The sequence below is a fragment of the Aethalodelphis obliquidens genome, unplaced genomic scaffold (assembly GCF_003676395.1).
Source record: "Aethalodelphis obliquidens isolate GAN/ISIS:26980383/991018 unplaced genomic scaffold, ASM367639v1 scaffold35, whole genome shotgun sequence".
In the NCBI taxonomy this organism is placed as follows: Eukaryota; Metazoa; Chordata; class Mammalia; order Artiodactyla; family Delphinidae; genus Aethalodelphis; species Aethalodelphis obliquidens.
Genome location: NW_020837979.1, coordinates 12,926,659 through 12,942,721, shown reverse-complemented (window position 1 = coordinate 12,942,721; position 16,063 = coordinate 12,926,659). Strand labels below are relative to the sequence as shown.

The 16,063-nt window shown below is 42.8% G+C and overlaps 1 protein-coding gene across 3 annotated transcripts in view; it reads left to right on the top strand.

The window, feature by feature from the left end:
* Positions 1–16,063, top strand: part of RMND5A (required for meiotic nuclear division 5 homolog A) — a 59,470-nt gene that overhangs the window by 37,747 nt on the left and 5,660 nt on the right. Inside the window, exons 5-8 of one of the 3 annotated variants that reach the window (XM_027129115.1) lie at positions 9,733–9,899; positions 10,586–10,751; positions 13,744–13,846; positions 15,824–15,978. In XM_027129115.1, the coding sequence (XP_026984916.1) occupies positions 9,733–9,899; positions 10,586–10,751; positions 13,744–13,846; positions 15,824–15,978 (591 nt within the window). Of the gene's footprint in view, positions 1–9,732; positions 9,900–10,585; positions 10,752–12,960; positions 13,148–13,743; positions 13,847–15,823; positions 15,979–16,063 lie in introns of those variants that run through there. The other 2 variants (XM_027129116.1, XM_027129117.1) reach the window with 2 other exon arrangements.

The window sequence follows — 16,063 nt, the reverse complement described above, 5'->3', positions numbered from 1 at the left end:
TTGCAAAGCAGAAATAGAGACACAGATGTAGAGAACAAGCATATGGACAGCAAGGGGGGAAGGGGGAGGTGGGATGAATCGGGAGATTGGGATGGACGTGTATACGCTATTGATACTATGTGTAAAATAGATAACTAATGAGAACCTGCTGTACAGCACAGGGAACTCTACTCAGTGCTCTGTGGTGACCTAAATGGGAAGGAAATCCAAAAAAGAGGGGATACATTTATACATAGAGCTGGTTCACTTGGCTGTACAGTAGATACTAACACAACATTGTAAAGCAACTATATTCCAGTACAAGTTAATTAAGAGAAATGAGAGATTCACGTTAGCATATTAGAGGGGCCATCAGCAGTCCTACGGTAAAGAAACTCATTTAACTTTGTAAAACCCAGTGTTTCCCATGCGTATTTAACCAGACTCCCTATCTCCTAACACCTATTAAAACTCACAAAATTGGTGATCTGTAGAACATAAGTTTGGAAAATCTTAGTTTAACAGAAATCTCCATTACAGAAACTCAGACTTCTCCAATTCTTGCCTATTGGTGGATGCAAAGCAAATACTCATTCAACATATTTTATGGGCAAGGTATGGACAATTCACTGTACTCAACTTGTACCAAAAATTTAAAAATGTGGGACATGAGTTTCAGGGATTTTGGTTCAGATACACAGTGGAAAATCTTTCATATTTCATGTGTGGCATCTTCTTTTGTACCTGCTGGGGGGTACAGAAACCACCGTGGAACCACCCGAGAGAGAAAGCAAAAGGTGAAAGCCTGCAGCAGTTCTCGAGGCAGCCTAGGCAGTTGAGGCAGCGGCCAACCAAAAAGATTAATGTGGATAGAGGTCATGGAAGGCCTAGATGAGAGGGAAGTCTGGTGAGCATTACCTGTTAATCGCAACTAATAAAAGACGGTGGAAAAGAAGTGAGTAAGGAATGGTGACATGGCAGAGAGAAGCGGCAGAAGAACAGCTAATTATATATACAGATCTAGTCAGGACCCTGCCTACTCTTTTGTTCCTGCCCCTGTATTTCTGAGTTTGTGTACAGATTTTTCTCCTCATCCAGATCACTTTATCTGTTTTTTGAGTTCCTCTTGGCATCTAGCATAGTGCTTATTTCTTAGCAGGCACTCAATAAAAGATGGAATAATTTGAAGGAGAACTTTGAACAAACATGACCTCCTCCTTCATGTGGCAGATAGAAGCAAAGCCAAAAATAACTGGTGTCAACAAAAGAATAACAGTAACTTACTCTGAGGAGATGGAGAAAATTAGAAAAATAGAAACTGTCTGTAACTCTGTGCCAGTTACTGACGTTTTGAAAGTGCTGTCTCGAGGGGAAGCTGCTTGGTTGCCTTCCTAAAGGTGTTTCAAAGAGTAATCCTGCCTTGGTGGATTTGCCGCAGTCTAGAATCTGACTCTCAACCTTGCAGACTTGGGAACCTGTTTTTTTTCAATACCCAGAGCAGGCCCAGGGGCCTCATAGCACTTGTTTAGAGGAATTTGCAGTTCTATTTGCAAAGTCTCAGTAGAATGCCATTAAGAGAACAGAAACTAACTGAATGATTATAAGAAAGAGATGTTATAGAATTTTTCACAGAAGAAGAGAGAAAAACTATTTCATTAGTCTAGATCACTGCAGAGTTTTCAATTAGACAGGCCATGAACAGTATCAGGCAAGCTGTTGAAGTATGAGAGGAATCCCATCTCTAAGCCTAGCGATTAGGTGAGGCTAGAAATAAAAACCACAGAGGAATGTGAGGTGAGCTTGCCATTGTGGTTTCTTGGTGCTGTGTGTGAACGGTGGGTCTGAGGAGAAGAAAATGGTTGCTGGACTTAGAGAAATTGTGGTATCAATGCATAAAACACAATTTATAAGCAGAGAAGGGTTTTAGAAAGTGAAAATGAAGGAAGCAAGCCAAGGTGCCTGGTCATAGAGCCTTGGCCGCCACTGGCAAAGAGGGTGACCGGGATTACGCTGTTTCTGGTGTCTGTTTTCTCGTTGTTAGTTTTGTCTTCCTGTAGGCAGGCAGTCTTGCTGATTCAGGCATTTTTAATAGCTACATAGAACCACAGAATGAAGACTCTGATAGACGAACTTTTGGAGAAGAGGAATCAAGGTTTGAACAAGTTGGGTTTCCCTCCCCCAGTCTGAGGGGGTTCTGTTTTGTCTTGTTTCTTTTTTTGTTTTGTTGTGTCCCAGGGGTTGTTAATTCTGAAAGGGCAGAAGAGCTGAGTTGAGGGGTATTGTTTTAATTCACGGGGACCATGCACTAAGTCTGGTGGAGAGAGTGACTATTAAAAAGAAGCTAATTGAAAATGGAAAGAGGTGCCCAGTGGCAAGAACACAGAAGAGAAAAAAGCACAATGGAATATAAAGGCCAAAGGGGAAAAAATATCTGGGGTGAGGACATCATTTTCTGTTGTCTGTTCTCTGTTTGTTGCTGGCAAAAGTCTGTATGAGGTTCCAAGACAGTAGGTACTCCTCAGGAAGAAGAAGAGACATGGCCATCTCCTACCTGGATCCCTCCTCACCAGGGACCTGGGCATTACTGGAGATGAGTGGGCAAGCTACGACTATAGAGAGATTAAGAATCTTCTTTTACAAAAAGGGAAAATTGAAAGAAACTGTCACTGAGATTAAGTGTTTAAAAGAATAAGGAGTTGAACTAGGCCAGGAGGGGGAACTAAAGGGACTCTAGAATTTGTTCTTATAAAATGCTGAATGGTTATTAATTTAAGCTTATCAAAAACTTGGTTTTGTGGTGGGAAACTAGCAGTAAATAAGGCAAAGTCATATTTAAGTACTTTATTAAAAAATCACGGGCTTCCCTGGTGGCGCAGTGGTTGAGGGTCCACCTGCCGATGCGGGGGACGCGGGTTCGTGCCCCGGTCCGGGAAGATCCCACATGCCGCGGAGCGGCTGGGCCCGTGAGCCATGGCCGCTGAGCCTGCGCGTCCGGAGCCTGTGCTCCGCAACGGGAGAGGCCACAGCAGTGAGAGGCCCGCGTACCACCAAAAAAAAAAAAAAATCCCTAATCTATAGAACTGTGCTGTCCAATGCAGTGGCCACTTGTCAGAGGTAGCTATTGGGTATGGCCGCCAAGCCCTGTGTTACTACGAACCTCATGTAAAGTTGAAGGTATGATTCAAACGTGAAACACGGTAGTTCGTGTGGTTTCTTAAACAGCATGGAAGGAGGACAGAGATCCACAGCAACTCTGAGATGAGTAAAACGTTAGTAGTTCCAGCGATGGACTCAACTCACATCTGAATTGCCATTTGAAAATATCCCAGAAATCCAATGCTAGCTATCCTAAAGCAAAGCGATAGGGTTCTTCACTTTTCTGGCTGAATTCCAGTTTGTGGATTTTTTAAGCACTTGATACGGTCACCAGTAACATTCAGCCAGTCCACACCTGTGGAGTAAACGCATGTCACTCATTTCCCTGAGCTTCAGCCTTTACCCCCAAGAAGATAGCCCCAAGGTAGACTAGAAGAAGAAGGTATTTGTAAGCCTTTTTAAAACGCTGTGAAAGGTTGTAGTGGAGTGTGCCGTAGGAACTGGAGAGAGGCATTTTTATTCACTATTATCAGAAACAGATCCCAGCCCAGGCTGGCAGAATGGTGAGAGGAGAGAGAAACAGACCAGTGCTGCCAGTTAGGTTTCTGGGAAAGAACAGCTAGCTCTGAAGGTAGAATCTTGTTTTAATTATTTTTGGATTAATATGGAAATTCTAAACATGGAGCTAACAATGGGCCAAGTCTTTTCGGAGGCCTGACGCTGAAGATAATTAATGCTTCATGTTTCTGTGGGATAATTGCGTCGATATGGGTCGCTTCTGACTTAATCACCTAAGTAAGTAGTATTGTTTTGGGGTCTTTTAATGGAAGAGGTCCAGAAGTTCTCTCTACTAGTCACCGCAGTGGCAGTGAGCAGAGAGAATTGTGGCATGGTGACCTTATTGGGTGTCATTGTTCTGGTCTCCGGTGTTTCTCTAAACAAGGGATGGTTCCAAAGCTGGCGTTGCTCTTGTGGCACACATTGGAGATGTGGGAGCAGAATTTATTTTAGAAACCACAGTAAAGCTAATAATTTACCTGAATGTTTACATGTAGCTTGCTGGTTGTAGTATAGTGATCGTTCGTTTTTTAAAAATTAAAAATCAAAAGTTTTCTGCTAGGAACGCCATTAGCCAGAACACAGCACCCCGTTCACTTATTAACTGTTCTTTGTCTTTCCGTCACGTCTTCTAGTGCTTTGTAGACGAGTGGATTCAGTTTTTGGTGCCGATTGTAGTTTTGTGCCTTTGCAGTCTCGTGTGCTTTGTTGGGTTTGGATTTGTTGTTATCAGGTTAATTAAGGTCTGTTCTACCCCTTATTCCTGCTCAGTGAATCACACAGTCCAATATTCAGTGTGAACTTCTAGCGAAGACAACTTCAAAAAATTTTGAAGGGGATTAACTGGTACATGCTGATTCCCACAGAGTTGGTTCTATAAAAATCAAAGCAGCAGTGAGTATTACATGGAAATGCCCAAGTAACTCTTTTAAATGTAATTTTCTTACTAATGACTTTGGAGAACGTTAAGCCTATCCCCTCAGTAAACTCATGTTAAGTAGCTTATTATTGTCTGTGCCAGTCTCCCGGCTCAGTGCTTCTACGAGCCCCCTCATTTAATGCCCATAACCCTCTGAGTTGCCCCCGCTTTACAGTAAGGAAACAGACTTGAGAGCATTAAGTGACAGTCTGCCCCGATTCACCCCACAGAGCCAGGATTTAAAGGGCCATGCATGTTTGGCTCTATTAACCTGTGCCCTCTATCACTGTACCCCATGCAGAGTAGAAGGGGCACCGAGCTGAGCAAGGCAGAGCCCCTGCTTTAAGAGGCCAGAAACTGTCCTACCAAGTAGATTGTGTGTGAAGAGCTGGGAGAGGTTCAAATAAAGAACCTCTCGAGTTCTGTGGATGGAGAGATGAGTAGGGAACTTGTAGAAAATATGGTCATTGAGCCTGGGCCTTGAATTTTTCAATTCCGTTCTCAGCTACTCAATTTGTTTGATTGTACTATTGTAAAAATGTAACTAGCACCTGCACTGGGAGATAGGACCATGGCCTCTAATTTCATAGAAGGAACAAGTCCTCTATCTGGACCAGCTTTCATTCACCTGGACACATCACTGTTGATGGTGCTGCATATCGCTACATCAGGTTGTCTGAATCTGTTTGCATGTTTTTCTTGGCCTGCACCTCTCTCTGCCTCCATTCTGTTCTGAAGAGGCCTCTTATTTTCCTCCTTTAATTCTTTATACCACATGGCAGATGCCTCTAATTTACCCTGTTGGCCAGCCACCGTGTTCTTCACCTTCCCTGTGCTGCCTGTCGGCATCGACCTCTTGGTTTTCCAGCCTTCCCTCTTAGAAACAAGAGTGGAGGGGCAGAGATCTCCGTGATGACAGGCCCCGTTCCCAAGCTTCTTTCTCCATTGTATCACTCTGGGCTGTCTTTGCCTTTATAAAGTAACCTCCTGCCTCTGAGAGCCTTATGTTTTTCCTCTCCCATTTCTTTTCTCTGTTGAACCGATGGACAGTTCTCTCTGCACGATTCCAGTGTGCCCAAATTTCATTTACCACAGTTTAGTTAAATAACACCAATTCCCCAACAACAGAGTTCAGATTTCAGTCACCATGAAGTATTGTGAGTAATTGCATAAAATGAAAACTTCTCTGCCAGCTCTTCAGTCCACAGATACATAATAACACATGTGCATCGTGATCATGACTGGTCCCCTCACTGCTTTTTCAGTCTGTTGGTGATTGGTCACAGTGCAATTCATTTCGCCCTCAGACAGCAAAGGTGTGGTTGTACTGCTTCCTTGCCTCTGCTGATAAGCCCACATGACACATTACAGAAATGGATCATTGAAAGAGGGACCTGGTCAACAAAGATGAATTGCTAGAAGTGAAACTGAATGCATTGAGGAAGATTTGAAAATGATGACAGCAAAGTGAAGCTAGGACAAGACCTAGGCCTCCATGAAGCTATGGTACACTGCATATTGAAAAGTCCTATGAATGTAAAAACCAAGGCTAAAGTCGCTTCCACACCTTTTAATGTAAATCGCACTGGGAACAGAAAGCTGCTTGTGATTTAAATGATGGAGCATTTACTTCTATTTTGTTTGTAAAAACAAACAAAACAAACCAAAACACCTCCCATCAGTTTGGCTAACATTCAGGCCAAAGTGCTTAAGTTATTAGTTGCCTCATTGAAAGAAAACAGTTTAAAAAGGAGATTGAGGAAGGACTTTACTGCCAGTAAAGGATGGTTTCAGCATTTCAGAAATCATCGTGAATCGACTAACGTTAAACTGTCTAGGGAGGCTGCTAGCGTGGATAAGAAAGCTGCTGTGAAATTCGTACCCAGATTCCAAAGATTAGGTAAGGCAGGTGTTAACGATGATTGTCCAGAGAGACAACCCCATGAAGAACTTACACAACTAGAGATGTGGGACCACGAAGTGATCATGAAGGACATCAACATAGATGAACTCTCTCGTTAGGAGGCAACACAGAGTGTTAAACCTATACTCACCGGGCTGGTTAACTGTGGCCCAGGAATTAGGGTCAAGAAAATACAAACACGGGGCCCGGGTACAATCCTGGGGATGAGGGAGAGGCCGCATCAGCAAGCGTTTCACCCTAACGCTTAAATGTGCTTTTACGTGTCTGCGGGGCTAAAAATGGGGTAGATCAGCCTTAGCTTAGAAAATGGCATCTTGCCAGAGAGGGAGAAACTTAGAAATGTTTATTCTAATCCCTGGCCTTGTGAGATTTAAGCTCAATATACTATTCAGAAGTTAAATGAAGATAATACAGTGTTTCAGAATAGAATGACAAGAAACATGACCCTTGAGAAACACGGGAAAACTTGTATTCTATGAATTTAGGTTTTGCATTCTCCCTACACTCTCTGCAGCTCTTTTTTGTCATCGGTATCTACTTTTCTAAGAATATTGTAGGGGGACAGCAATTAGCAATGCTAGTTTTTCCTGATTATTTTGTAGCCCTGTCTATAGCAAAATTTGAAAGTGTGTCAAAATAAATTCAAGGTGTAAATTAGGAATTACATTGTCTAAATGCCTCTCCAAGTTTAAAAATGAGGTATATATATTTATAGCTTGAAAAGCTTGAATTTCTAATTCATAGCCTGAATTACTTTTAACAAAAGTAATTTGCAATCACCGTTAGCTCTTTGATGAAAAAAGAAAGTTAAGAAATTTTGTTTAGTTTTACATTAGCTAAAAAAGTTAAGTATAAAAATAAGTAATATATGTTCATTATAGAAAACTCTCTTTTTTTTTTTTGCGGTACGCGGGCCTGTCCCGTTGCGGAGCGCAGGCTCAGCGGCCATGGCTCACGGGCCCAGCCGCTCTGCGGCATGTGGGATCTTCCCGGACCTGGGCACGAACCCGTGTCCCCTGCATCGGCAGGCGGACTCTCAACCACTGCGCCACCAGGGAAGCCCAAATTCTTCTATCTTAAAAATCACTGTCATCTGGACTGCTATTAGCTGCTGTTCATCGCTGTGTCCTCCTGGGTGTTTTTAGCCCCCTGGTGCTGCTCTAATAGCTGGTGCCCTATTCCAGTGAGTCATAATCCACACTGTAGCAGTTGATGTGTGAATCCAACTTTCCTAGAGTCATTCCTGTTAAAAATTTTGGCGAGTAGAATTTTTTTTTTCCTATATATCACAACTTTTCCTCCCCTTTAACATTGTATCGTGAACATTTGCCTATAAAAATAGAGTTTTTCCTCCTTTATGAGTTGCCCACTTAAGGACTTTGCCCTTTTCTGTTGGTCTTCATCGTTTACTAAAGTTTGTAGTTACTCTCTGTTAGTTCCCTTCTTTGACTCTTGCAAACGCTTGGATATATACCTCATTATCAGAAACTGAAAAAAGAAAAGGCTCACTGCCTTTCTTTACTTGGTAGTAGGAAAACATACTCATGTTTTTATGAGTTAGAATGGAGTAGGAAAAACTTTGGTAAGTGATCTGATTTAAATATGCTTGCTTGGACCTGGAAGTCGGGAAGGTACCTGACAGACTGGAGACGGGCAGATGCACAGTACTTTTGGTACTGGCGGCTGGTGTTGGGCATTCATAAAAGAGAGCTGCTGGAGGTACCTGGTTGGTGTCACCAAGTCTCCAGACTTGGTGCTGCAGCCAGACTGCATTAATCTTAGTGCCACGTAAGGATCCAAGACTTACTTAAATAAATTTAAGCAAATATTTCCAAGGCCCAAGTGATTATTATTTTTAAAAATCACATTGATTTTGAGGTCAGAGAAGCTTCATGATTTGACTCTAAGACGTGGATGTATCAACAAGTTGATTCGAATATTCATATGCATGTGCAGACCTTTTTGGGAAGGACAGGATCCAGTGAAAGTGCTGCTTCATGAAATCTAATCCCAGTCAACTGATTCATTATGAATAACTTGAAGCATTTTACTCTTGTAGTTTGTGGAGTAACTCAGTGTTTATATTCGTACCCAGTAGTTCAGATTCTGAGGGTCCTTAGTGAATCGGGTTAGGTGGGGAATATTTGTCCAACTAAAGATCAGATTAAAGAAGAATGATACTGACACCTTCTACATCTTAATATGTTTAAAGAAGTGAAGCAGTGTTTCTTACCACTTGCTTGCAAATCTGATTTTAACAGCTGCCTGATGATGCTTTTCTGCTTTAGTGCTCGCCTTTAACTGGTAGTCCCAGCTCAAGGTTATTCCAACTGTTTGTACTCTATTATTATTATTTTTAAATTTTTTTTTTTTTTTTTGCGGTACGCGGGCCTCTCACTGCTGTGGCCTCTCCCGTTGCGGAGCACAGGCTCTGGACGCGCAGGCTCAGCGGCCATGGCTCACGGGCCCAGCCGCTCCGCGGCATGTGGGATCTTCCCAGACCGGGGCACGAACCCATGTCCCCTGCATCGGCAGGCGGACTCTCAACCACTGCACCACCAGGGAAGCCCCAACTGTTTGTACTCTAGAGGCCTGCGTCACTGTACTTTGGATGATTCAAAACTGCATGTTGTTCTTTCCCTCATTAGCACTGTTTGTACAAATCTTTTTGGTGCTGTGTGTTGACACTGTATGTTATTTACACAGTTTTATCTGCCTGATTAGACTGAAAGCATCTTGAGGGTAAATACTTATGATAACTGTTTTTAATCTCAAAGCACGTATGGCACCAGATCTTGCACCAGTGAAAGTTTAAACATAGATGTTCCCCTTCAGCATCTTGTGTTTCATTTATAACATGCCAGTTTAACAGGAAAAGAGTAGTGGATCTAGGCAGTCAGTAGTCAATCTCATGGCTGACACCTGCTTCATAGTGTGGCCTGGTACAGTTCCAGATATGTCAGAGACAGTCTTGTCTTGGTGTTAAACCTTATTAAATATGTAATTGTCATCTAACTTAATATGTTTTCTTTCTTTCACTGGCTGCAAAGCATCTTTAGGTATAGTTTGTTTACTTTCTTTACGAAAGTCTCTGGGCATAGGGCTTGATGTTACCACTGACTTCCACGAGATGGCAGACTAAACCCATTTTTTGGTGTTAGGTGTTTGAAACCATTTTTAACACACATGCTCGTGCTCTTAATTACTGTTAAAAATCTTTTTTGAAAAAAAAAAATCTTTTTTGCGTTTTCTTTAGATGGGCGGTATCAAACCGAGAAATGCTCATAGCCCAGAACAGCTCCTTGGAATTTAAGCTACACAGGCTCTATTTTATTAGCTTGTTAATGGGTGGAACTACAAATCAACGAGAGGCATTACAGTATGCGAAAAATTTTCAGCCATTTGCCCTGAATCATCAAAAAGGTGAGTCTAGCGTCAGCTGTTTTTAATGGTTGGAACAGGACCATGGCCGCCACTGGAATTTAAGTTTATCTTAACTAGATCTAATACACATTTGCTAATAAACTGAAACAATTGTAGATGATAAATCACTTACTAAACAAAGCTTCTTGGCTGGCTCTAGAACAAAAGTAAAGCATTAAAGCCTCTTAGTTGAAAAGTCAGAGAGAGACATTGCATTTTGGGGGATTCTACATTAACCTAAGAGGAGACAGAGAAAACGTAAAGTATGCCCTTGCATCCCCCCACCGTACTGCTGTTATGGCCACGACAGAGTGTCTGAAGGTGCAACAGGGCAGCAGCAGTTACTCCCAGGTGTCAGTGTAGAGGGACTGACTAGTTTTACAGCCAAAGATATGTGATGACCCCATTTATGACATTATTATTACTTCTGTAGATAATGGTAATTATACTATGCTGTGTATAAATTATAAGTTCAGTATTTAGTGCGTCCCTTTTCTTCTTCTTTTTCTCTGTGCTGTTTCTTTAATAGAAACCAAGCTTAAGTACCAGAATTTTAAAAGACATTGTCAGTAAGTTATTTTATGCCATGTCAGCTGGGGGAATTCTTGCCTTTTTCAATGTATTGCCTGACAGCTCTGTTTCAGATGTGATCATCACACCTCCAAATTGCTTCTGCTTTTGTTTAGACATTCAGGTTTTGATGGGAAGCCTCGTGTACCTGAGACAAGGGATTGAGAACTCACCATATGTTCACCTGCTTGACGCAAACCAGTGGGCTGACATCTGTGACATCTTTACACGGGATGCCTGTGCCCTCCTGGGGCTCTCCGTGGAGTCCCCGCTCAGTGTCAGGTATGGAAATTGTCCTGTTATTGAAATGTGCGTTGCATTGGTTAGTTCTGCTTAATTTGTTGTCTAGTTCTTGACGTTTAAAGCTGAGAGAACATGTGTCTTTCTGAAGAAGAGTACAGTTGGTATTTCAAGAGATCGTCACAATTGGCAGTGACCTAGTTCTAAGTGTGGTCTGTGATCCTTTGGGGGGTCTCTGAGAGCCTTTTCCACTGTGTTCACGTTGTGGGGTAAACTGCTCCAGCCTTAGCACAGATCGGGGCAGTGGTCCCAAACCCCACAAGGACTGGCTGTATTCCTCATCCACCACACACTTGCAGATATTTTAATTTTACTTAAGACTGTTCTTGACAAAACGTTAAAAGTCACTCACTTTATTAAATTTCGACCTTTGAATATACATCTTTTTAACATTCTGTGTGCCCAAATAGGAAGCTCAGATAAAGCACTTCAGCTCATGCCAAATCATGAGACAGTATGATGATTGTCTCAAGAAAAAGCATCTGTATAATGTTTGAGTTATGAGCTAAAAACTAGTTGCTTTTTTCCTGGAACACAGTTTTCACTTGAACCCAGTTTTTACTTTTACATCTTAGAAGACAGACTGTAGTTACTCAGACTCAGGTTTTTAGGAGATATTTATTCAGATGAATGAAGTAAGCTTGTCGCATCAGGGAAAGCAACTGGTGGTATCTTTTGCTCCAGTGGTAAAATTCAAGATTGTAAGCTAAAATAGAAAGTTGGGAAAACTTGAACCGACCACTGTAAGCTTGACAGTTCCCCAATGCTTAAAGACATTTCTGATGAGATTGGTGGTAATAATAATGAATTTGAATTTTTTGATATTACATAATGAAATGTGCTAACACTTGGAAGATCAGTGAGATCTCACAAAATCATGCATGAGTAAAAGATTCATTCAGAGTCTGAGACCATTGGGTTTTAGTGGAGCAGGGTACGAAAAGTACAATGGCAAGGATTCACATTCCACTTTCCAACTAACATTTAAAAAAACTAGTACTTGTTGGGACTTCCCTGGTGGTCCAGTGGTTAAGACTCCATGCTCCCAATGCAGCGGGGGGAGCGGGGGCTGGGTTCAATCCCTGGTCAGGGAACTAGATCCCGCATGCCACAACTAAAGATTCCACATGCTACAACTGAAGATCCCGTGTGCTGCAACCAAAGACCCGGGGCAGCTAAATTCAAAACAAAACAAAACTACTATTTGTTGAATTTTGGTGTGGCATTGAAGAAGACTATCCACGGTTACCTGAAAAGGTGGTGTAAGTGCTACACATCTGTGCGAGGCTAGATTTCTTTCACTTACTTCAACCAAAAGAATACATTGCAACAGATTGAATGCAGAGGAAGTCGTAAGAATCCAGCTGTCTTCTGTTAAGCCAGACATTAGAAAGATTTGTAAAAACGTAAAACAATGCTGCTCTTCTCACAGGTTTATTTTTGGTTTGGAAAATACAGTTATTTTTTGTGAGACTGTTATTTATAACATGTTTTTTATTTTTAAGTGAATTAATCAATATTTTAATTCTCAGTTTTAATTTCTAATACAATAAATAATGATAGGTATAACCCACAAAATTAAATGCTCTTTGAGATCCTTAATGTTTAAGCCGGTAAAGGGGTCCTGAGATCCAAAAGGCTTAAGAACCAGTTTTAAGAAATAACTTTTTGGGGACTTCCCTGGCGGTCCAGTGGTTAGGACTCTGCTTCCACTGCAGGGGGCGCAGGTTCGATCCCTGGTCGGGGAGCTAAGAGCCTACATGTGCCTTGCTGTGCAACCAAAAAAAAAAAAAAGAACCTTTTTAGCTCTTCTATTTATTTGGCTCCTCCAGTGTTTTGAATCCCTGCTACGTGCCAGGCATTGTGTGGGACACAGAGATGAATAAGGCGCAGCCTGCATTCCACAGGGGCTCCACCTGAACGGAGGAGACAGACTCGTGCAGTTAACTGTAAGGTGTGGTGGGGCTGCAGGTCTGGTTCTCTGGGACAGACTCTCAAATGAGCGGAGACTCACGTGCAGGAAGTGTGCTGGGATCAGCTCCTGTGGGGAATGAAAGCAGCAGGGTCAGGCAGAGGGAGAAGCTGGACTGTGATCCAGTCTCACCAGAGGCCTCAGTCCACCCCTGCGGAGCTCTGGAGCTGCAGTGGCCTGTGGAGTTGTCCCAAATTGGTGCAACTTTTGTATCCTCAGGTGGAGCAGTCATCAAACGTGTCCCTGGTCAGGTCGTTTTCTCCAAATGAGGACAGTCCTGAAGGGGACTCAGTGGAGAGCTGACCGCCAGCACTTCTAGATGAGAAAGGTGCTTCTGCCCTGTACAGGGGTGATCTGGGTCTGGAAGGAACTGTGAAAGAAAATGTTTCAGAGTGTCATTAATGTTAAGAATGCCATTAATGGACGTCCCTGGTGGCACAGTAGTTGAGAATCCGCCTGCCAACGCAGGGGACACGGGTTCAAGCCCTGGTCCAGGAAGATGCCACACGCCGCGGAGCAACTAAGCCTGTGCACCACAACTACTGAGCCTGCACTCTAGAGCTCGCGAGCCACAACTACTGAAGCGCACGTGCCACAACTACTGAAGCCTGCGTGCCTAGAGCCCGTGCTCCGCAACAAGAGAAGCCACTGCAGTGAGAAGCCCAGCCACTGCAATGAAGAGTAGCCCCTGCTCGCCCCAACTAGAGAAAGCCCACGCACAGCAACAAAGACCCAATGCAGCCAAAAATAAAATAAAATAATTAAAAAAAAAAAAGAATGCCATTAATGACTGGTAGGCAGAGCTTATTAAATCTGGTGGTTTTGTAAACTAAGACTGTGTGTGTGCGTGCACGCACGCAAAATAGGGGGCTTTGTAATGCTTCGAATCCAATGGCCAGGGTCCTCTGCACATAGCACGGAGTCTGGAGGAGTTGACGTTTCCTAGGACCAAGCTTTCTGACACCTGGCCTGGCATTAACATTTCCTCTTCTGCCTTCCCAGTTTCTCAGCAGGTTGTGTGGCACTGCCAGCTTTAATTAATATCAAAGCTGTGATCGAACAGAGGCAGTGCACTGGAGTTTGGAACCAGAAAGATGAATTACCTGTGAGTGCCATTTTCTGTTAGTTATTACCTCTCCTGTCATTAGAAGAACGTGGATGTTAAGGATTTTAAATGCCTGTCTTGCCTTTTAGTCAGGGAACATTACTGTAGCCTTTTATGTGTATGTAGACATGACTAAACAGTAGAAGTGGGGAGCTAGTACATTTTGGAGGCGCCGGAAGATCTTTCTTGCCATTTTGACTCAGAGTGGCAGTGACAGCTAATGAAGGAAAGCATCAGAAGTGGGGAGGGTGGATATACTGCAGCGTGTGGTGTGTTCTACGTGCAGGTGCTAAACCGCTCGTGCTGTGAGCTTTTTAAAACAGGAAAGCAGGGGGTCCACTTGACTTAGTTTTGTCTGGAACATTGATATTTATGAGATCATGGGCTTGTGCTGGTTATATTTTTCTAATACCAATTAAAATAAGTGTATAGCCGTTAAAGGTCGTCGCAGTGACATCTGCGGTCATCAGCGGCCCTCCCGTGCTGTGTGTCCACCGTTGTCATGGACTGGGCCATGGTTTTAAATATCTGCTCCAGTCACTTGCCAGCTCTGTAACTTCTCAAAGCAGTAGTTTGTCCGTCTCTGAAATGGGGACCGTCCTTCTCTTTATGGGGCTATTAAAGGCTGGAGGTAACAGAGGGATGCTTAGAATAATATAGGACACATAGTAGGTAGTCAGGTTTTGTTGCCGTAGTAGTTATGACATGGAGCAGTAACAAAGGTCATCGCGTGTGTATGTTTCCATCAGGCCTCTGACAGTAGGCACTGAAACTTTGACGGGAATTACCATTCCCGTCTTGACTTGGTCACAGATCCTAAAGGGCCAAAATATGCATTTGGCTTTTTGCTTTTTTTCTGCCACCCCTGTGCGCAGGTTTATCTGCAATCACCCTGTTCTTCCAGCTGGTAACTGTCGGTTGGTTGCCCCAGCTTCTCAGAGATCTGTCCTGATTAAAGGCGCAGGTGCACTGCCAGTCCTGAGCGTGGTCGGGACACGAGCAGGACCCTGCATGGCTGCTGCTCATCTGAGCAAGTGAAACGAACTTGAGTCTTCACTCGCTTTGCTGAGGCAGGTGCCTGCAAGAACCTGGCAGTTTCCCAGGTGTATTGTCAGTATCTTTGACACTTGCGCACTAGAGCAAAGCACACTGAAATCTGAATTCACCCAAAGCCTGTGTGTCAGGGTGATAAAACAGTTGCGGGGAGGGCGGTGGCGGGGGATGATCTGGTCATTTTTTCTCAGGATTATTGTTACACTTTGCCACCTTTCTTGAAAGAATCTGAGCAATAGACTATTATGTTGCTACAGCCATTTTAGGTTTAAAAGGAAAGAAAACAGTAAGAACTCATGTTTGTGGAGCCTCTGTGCTGTGCTAACCACTATGCTAAGGTGGTTTCATAGCTTTTGTTTTGTTCACTGCAAAGAGAGAGAGCTGATACAAGTGCTGTGAGCTCAGATGGATAGGTTGTGAATTCTCCTGCTGAACTTTAATTTAAAGCCCTTGTTTCAGGTAGTTTCTCTGGACAGTTACACATAAAACATGGAAAAGATCTGGATCTGAAGCCCACACAGCAGTAAACAATGTTTAGTCTGCCTTTAAAGGAATTATCACGCTGAATTGTATCACCTCGCTAAGGGTGCTGTAAAAACAGTCAGGAGTCTCGCGGGTTTACTCTTCGATATTTGCTGATGGATTTTCAAGAGCATTTGACTTCTAGAGTGTCGCCTTGCCTTTGACTCTTGCTCTCAGGCAGCAGAATTTGGTTTGATACGTAGTGTTAAAAATAATTTAGAATTGTGAGGTAATACTTTGAATCCCAAAGACTGTCCATCTTTGGTTAGTTTAGAAGACTGCTGTAAAAAGTTATCTTCAGATGAGTAGGTTTGATAAATGTTCTTTGCTGCAGAGTACGTACTGACATGTGGATGGTTTTCTGTAATATAACTTGAGCCTTTTACCTTTTTTTAAAAACAGATTGAAGTGGACCTTGGTAAAAAGTGCTGGTATCACTCAATATTTGCCTGTCCTATCCTTCGTCAGCAAACCACAGATAACAATCCACCCATGAAATTGGTCTGTGGTCACATTATATCAAGAGATGCCCTGAATAAAATGTTTAATGGTAGCAAGTAAGTGTCTGACTTTTTCAGTGTCAGTAAAAAAAAACAAAAACAAAAGAGAAACAAATACTCTTTTGGAACTTAGTGGGAAGAT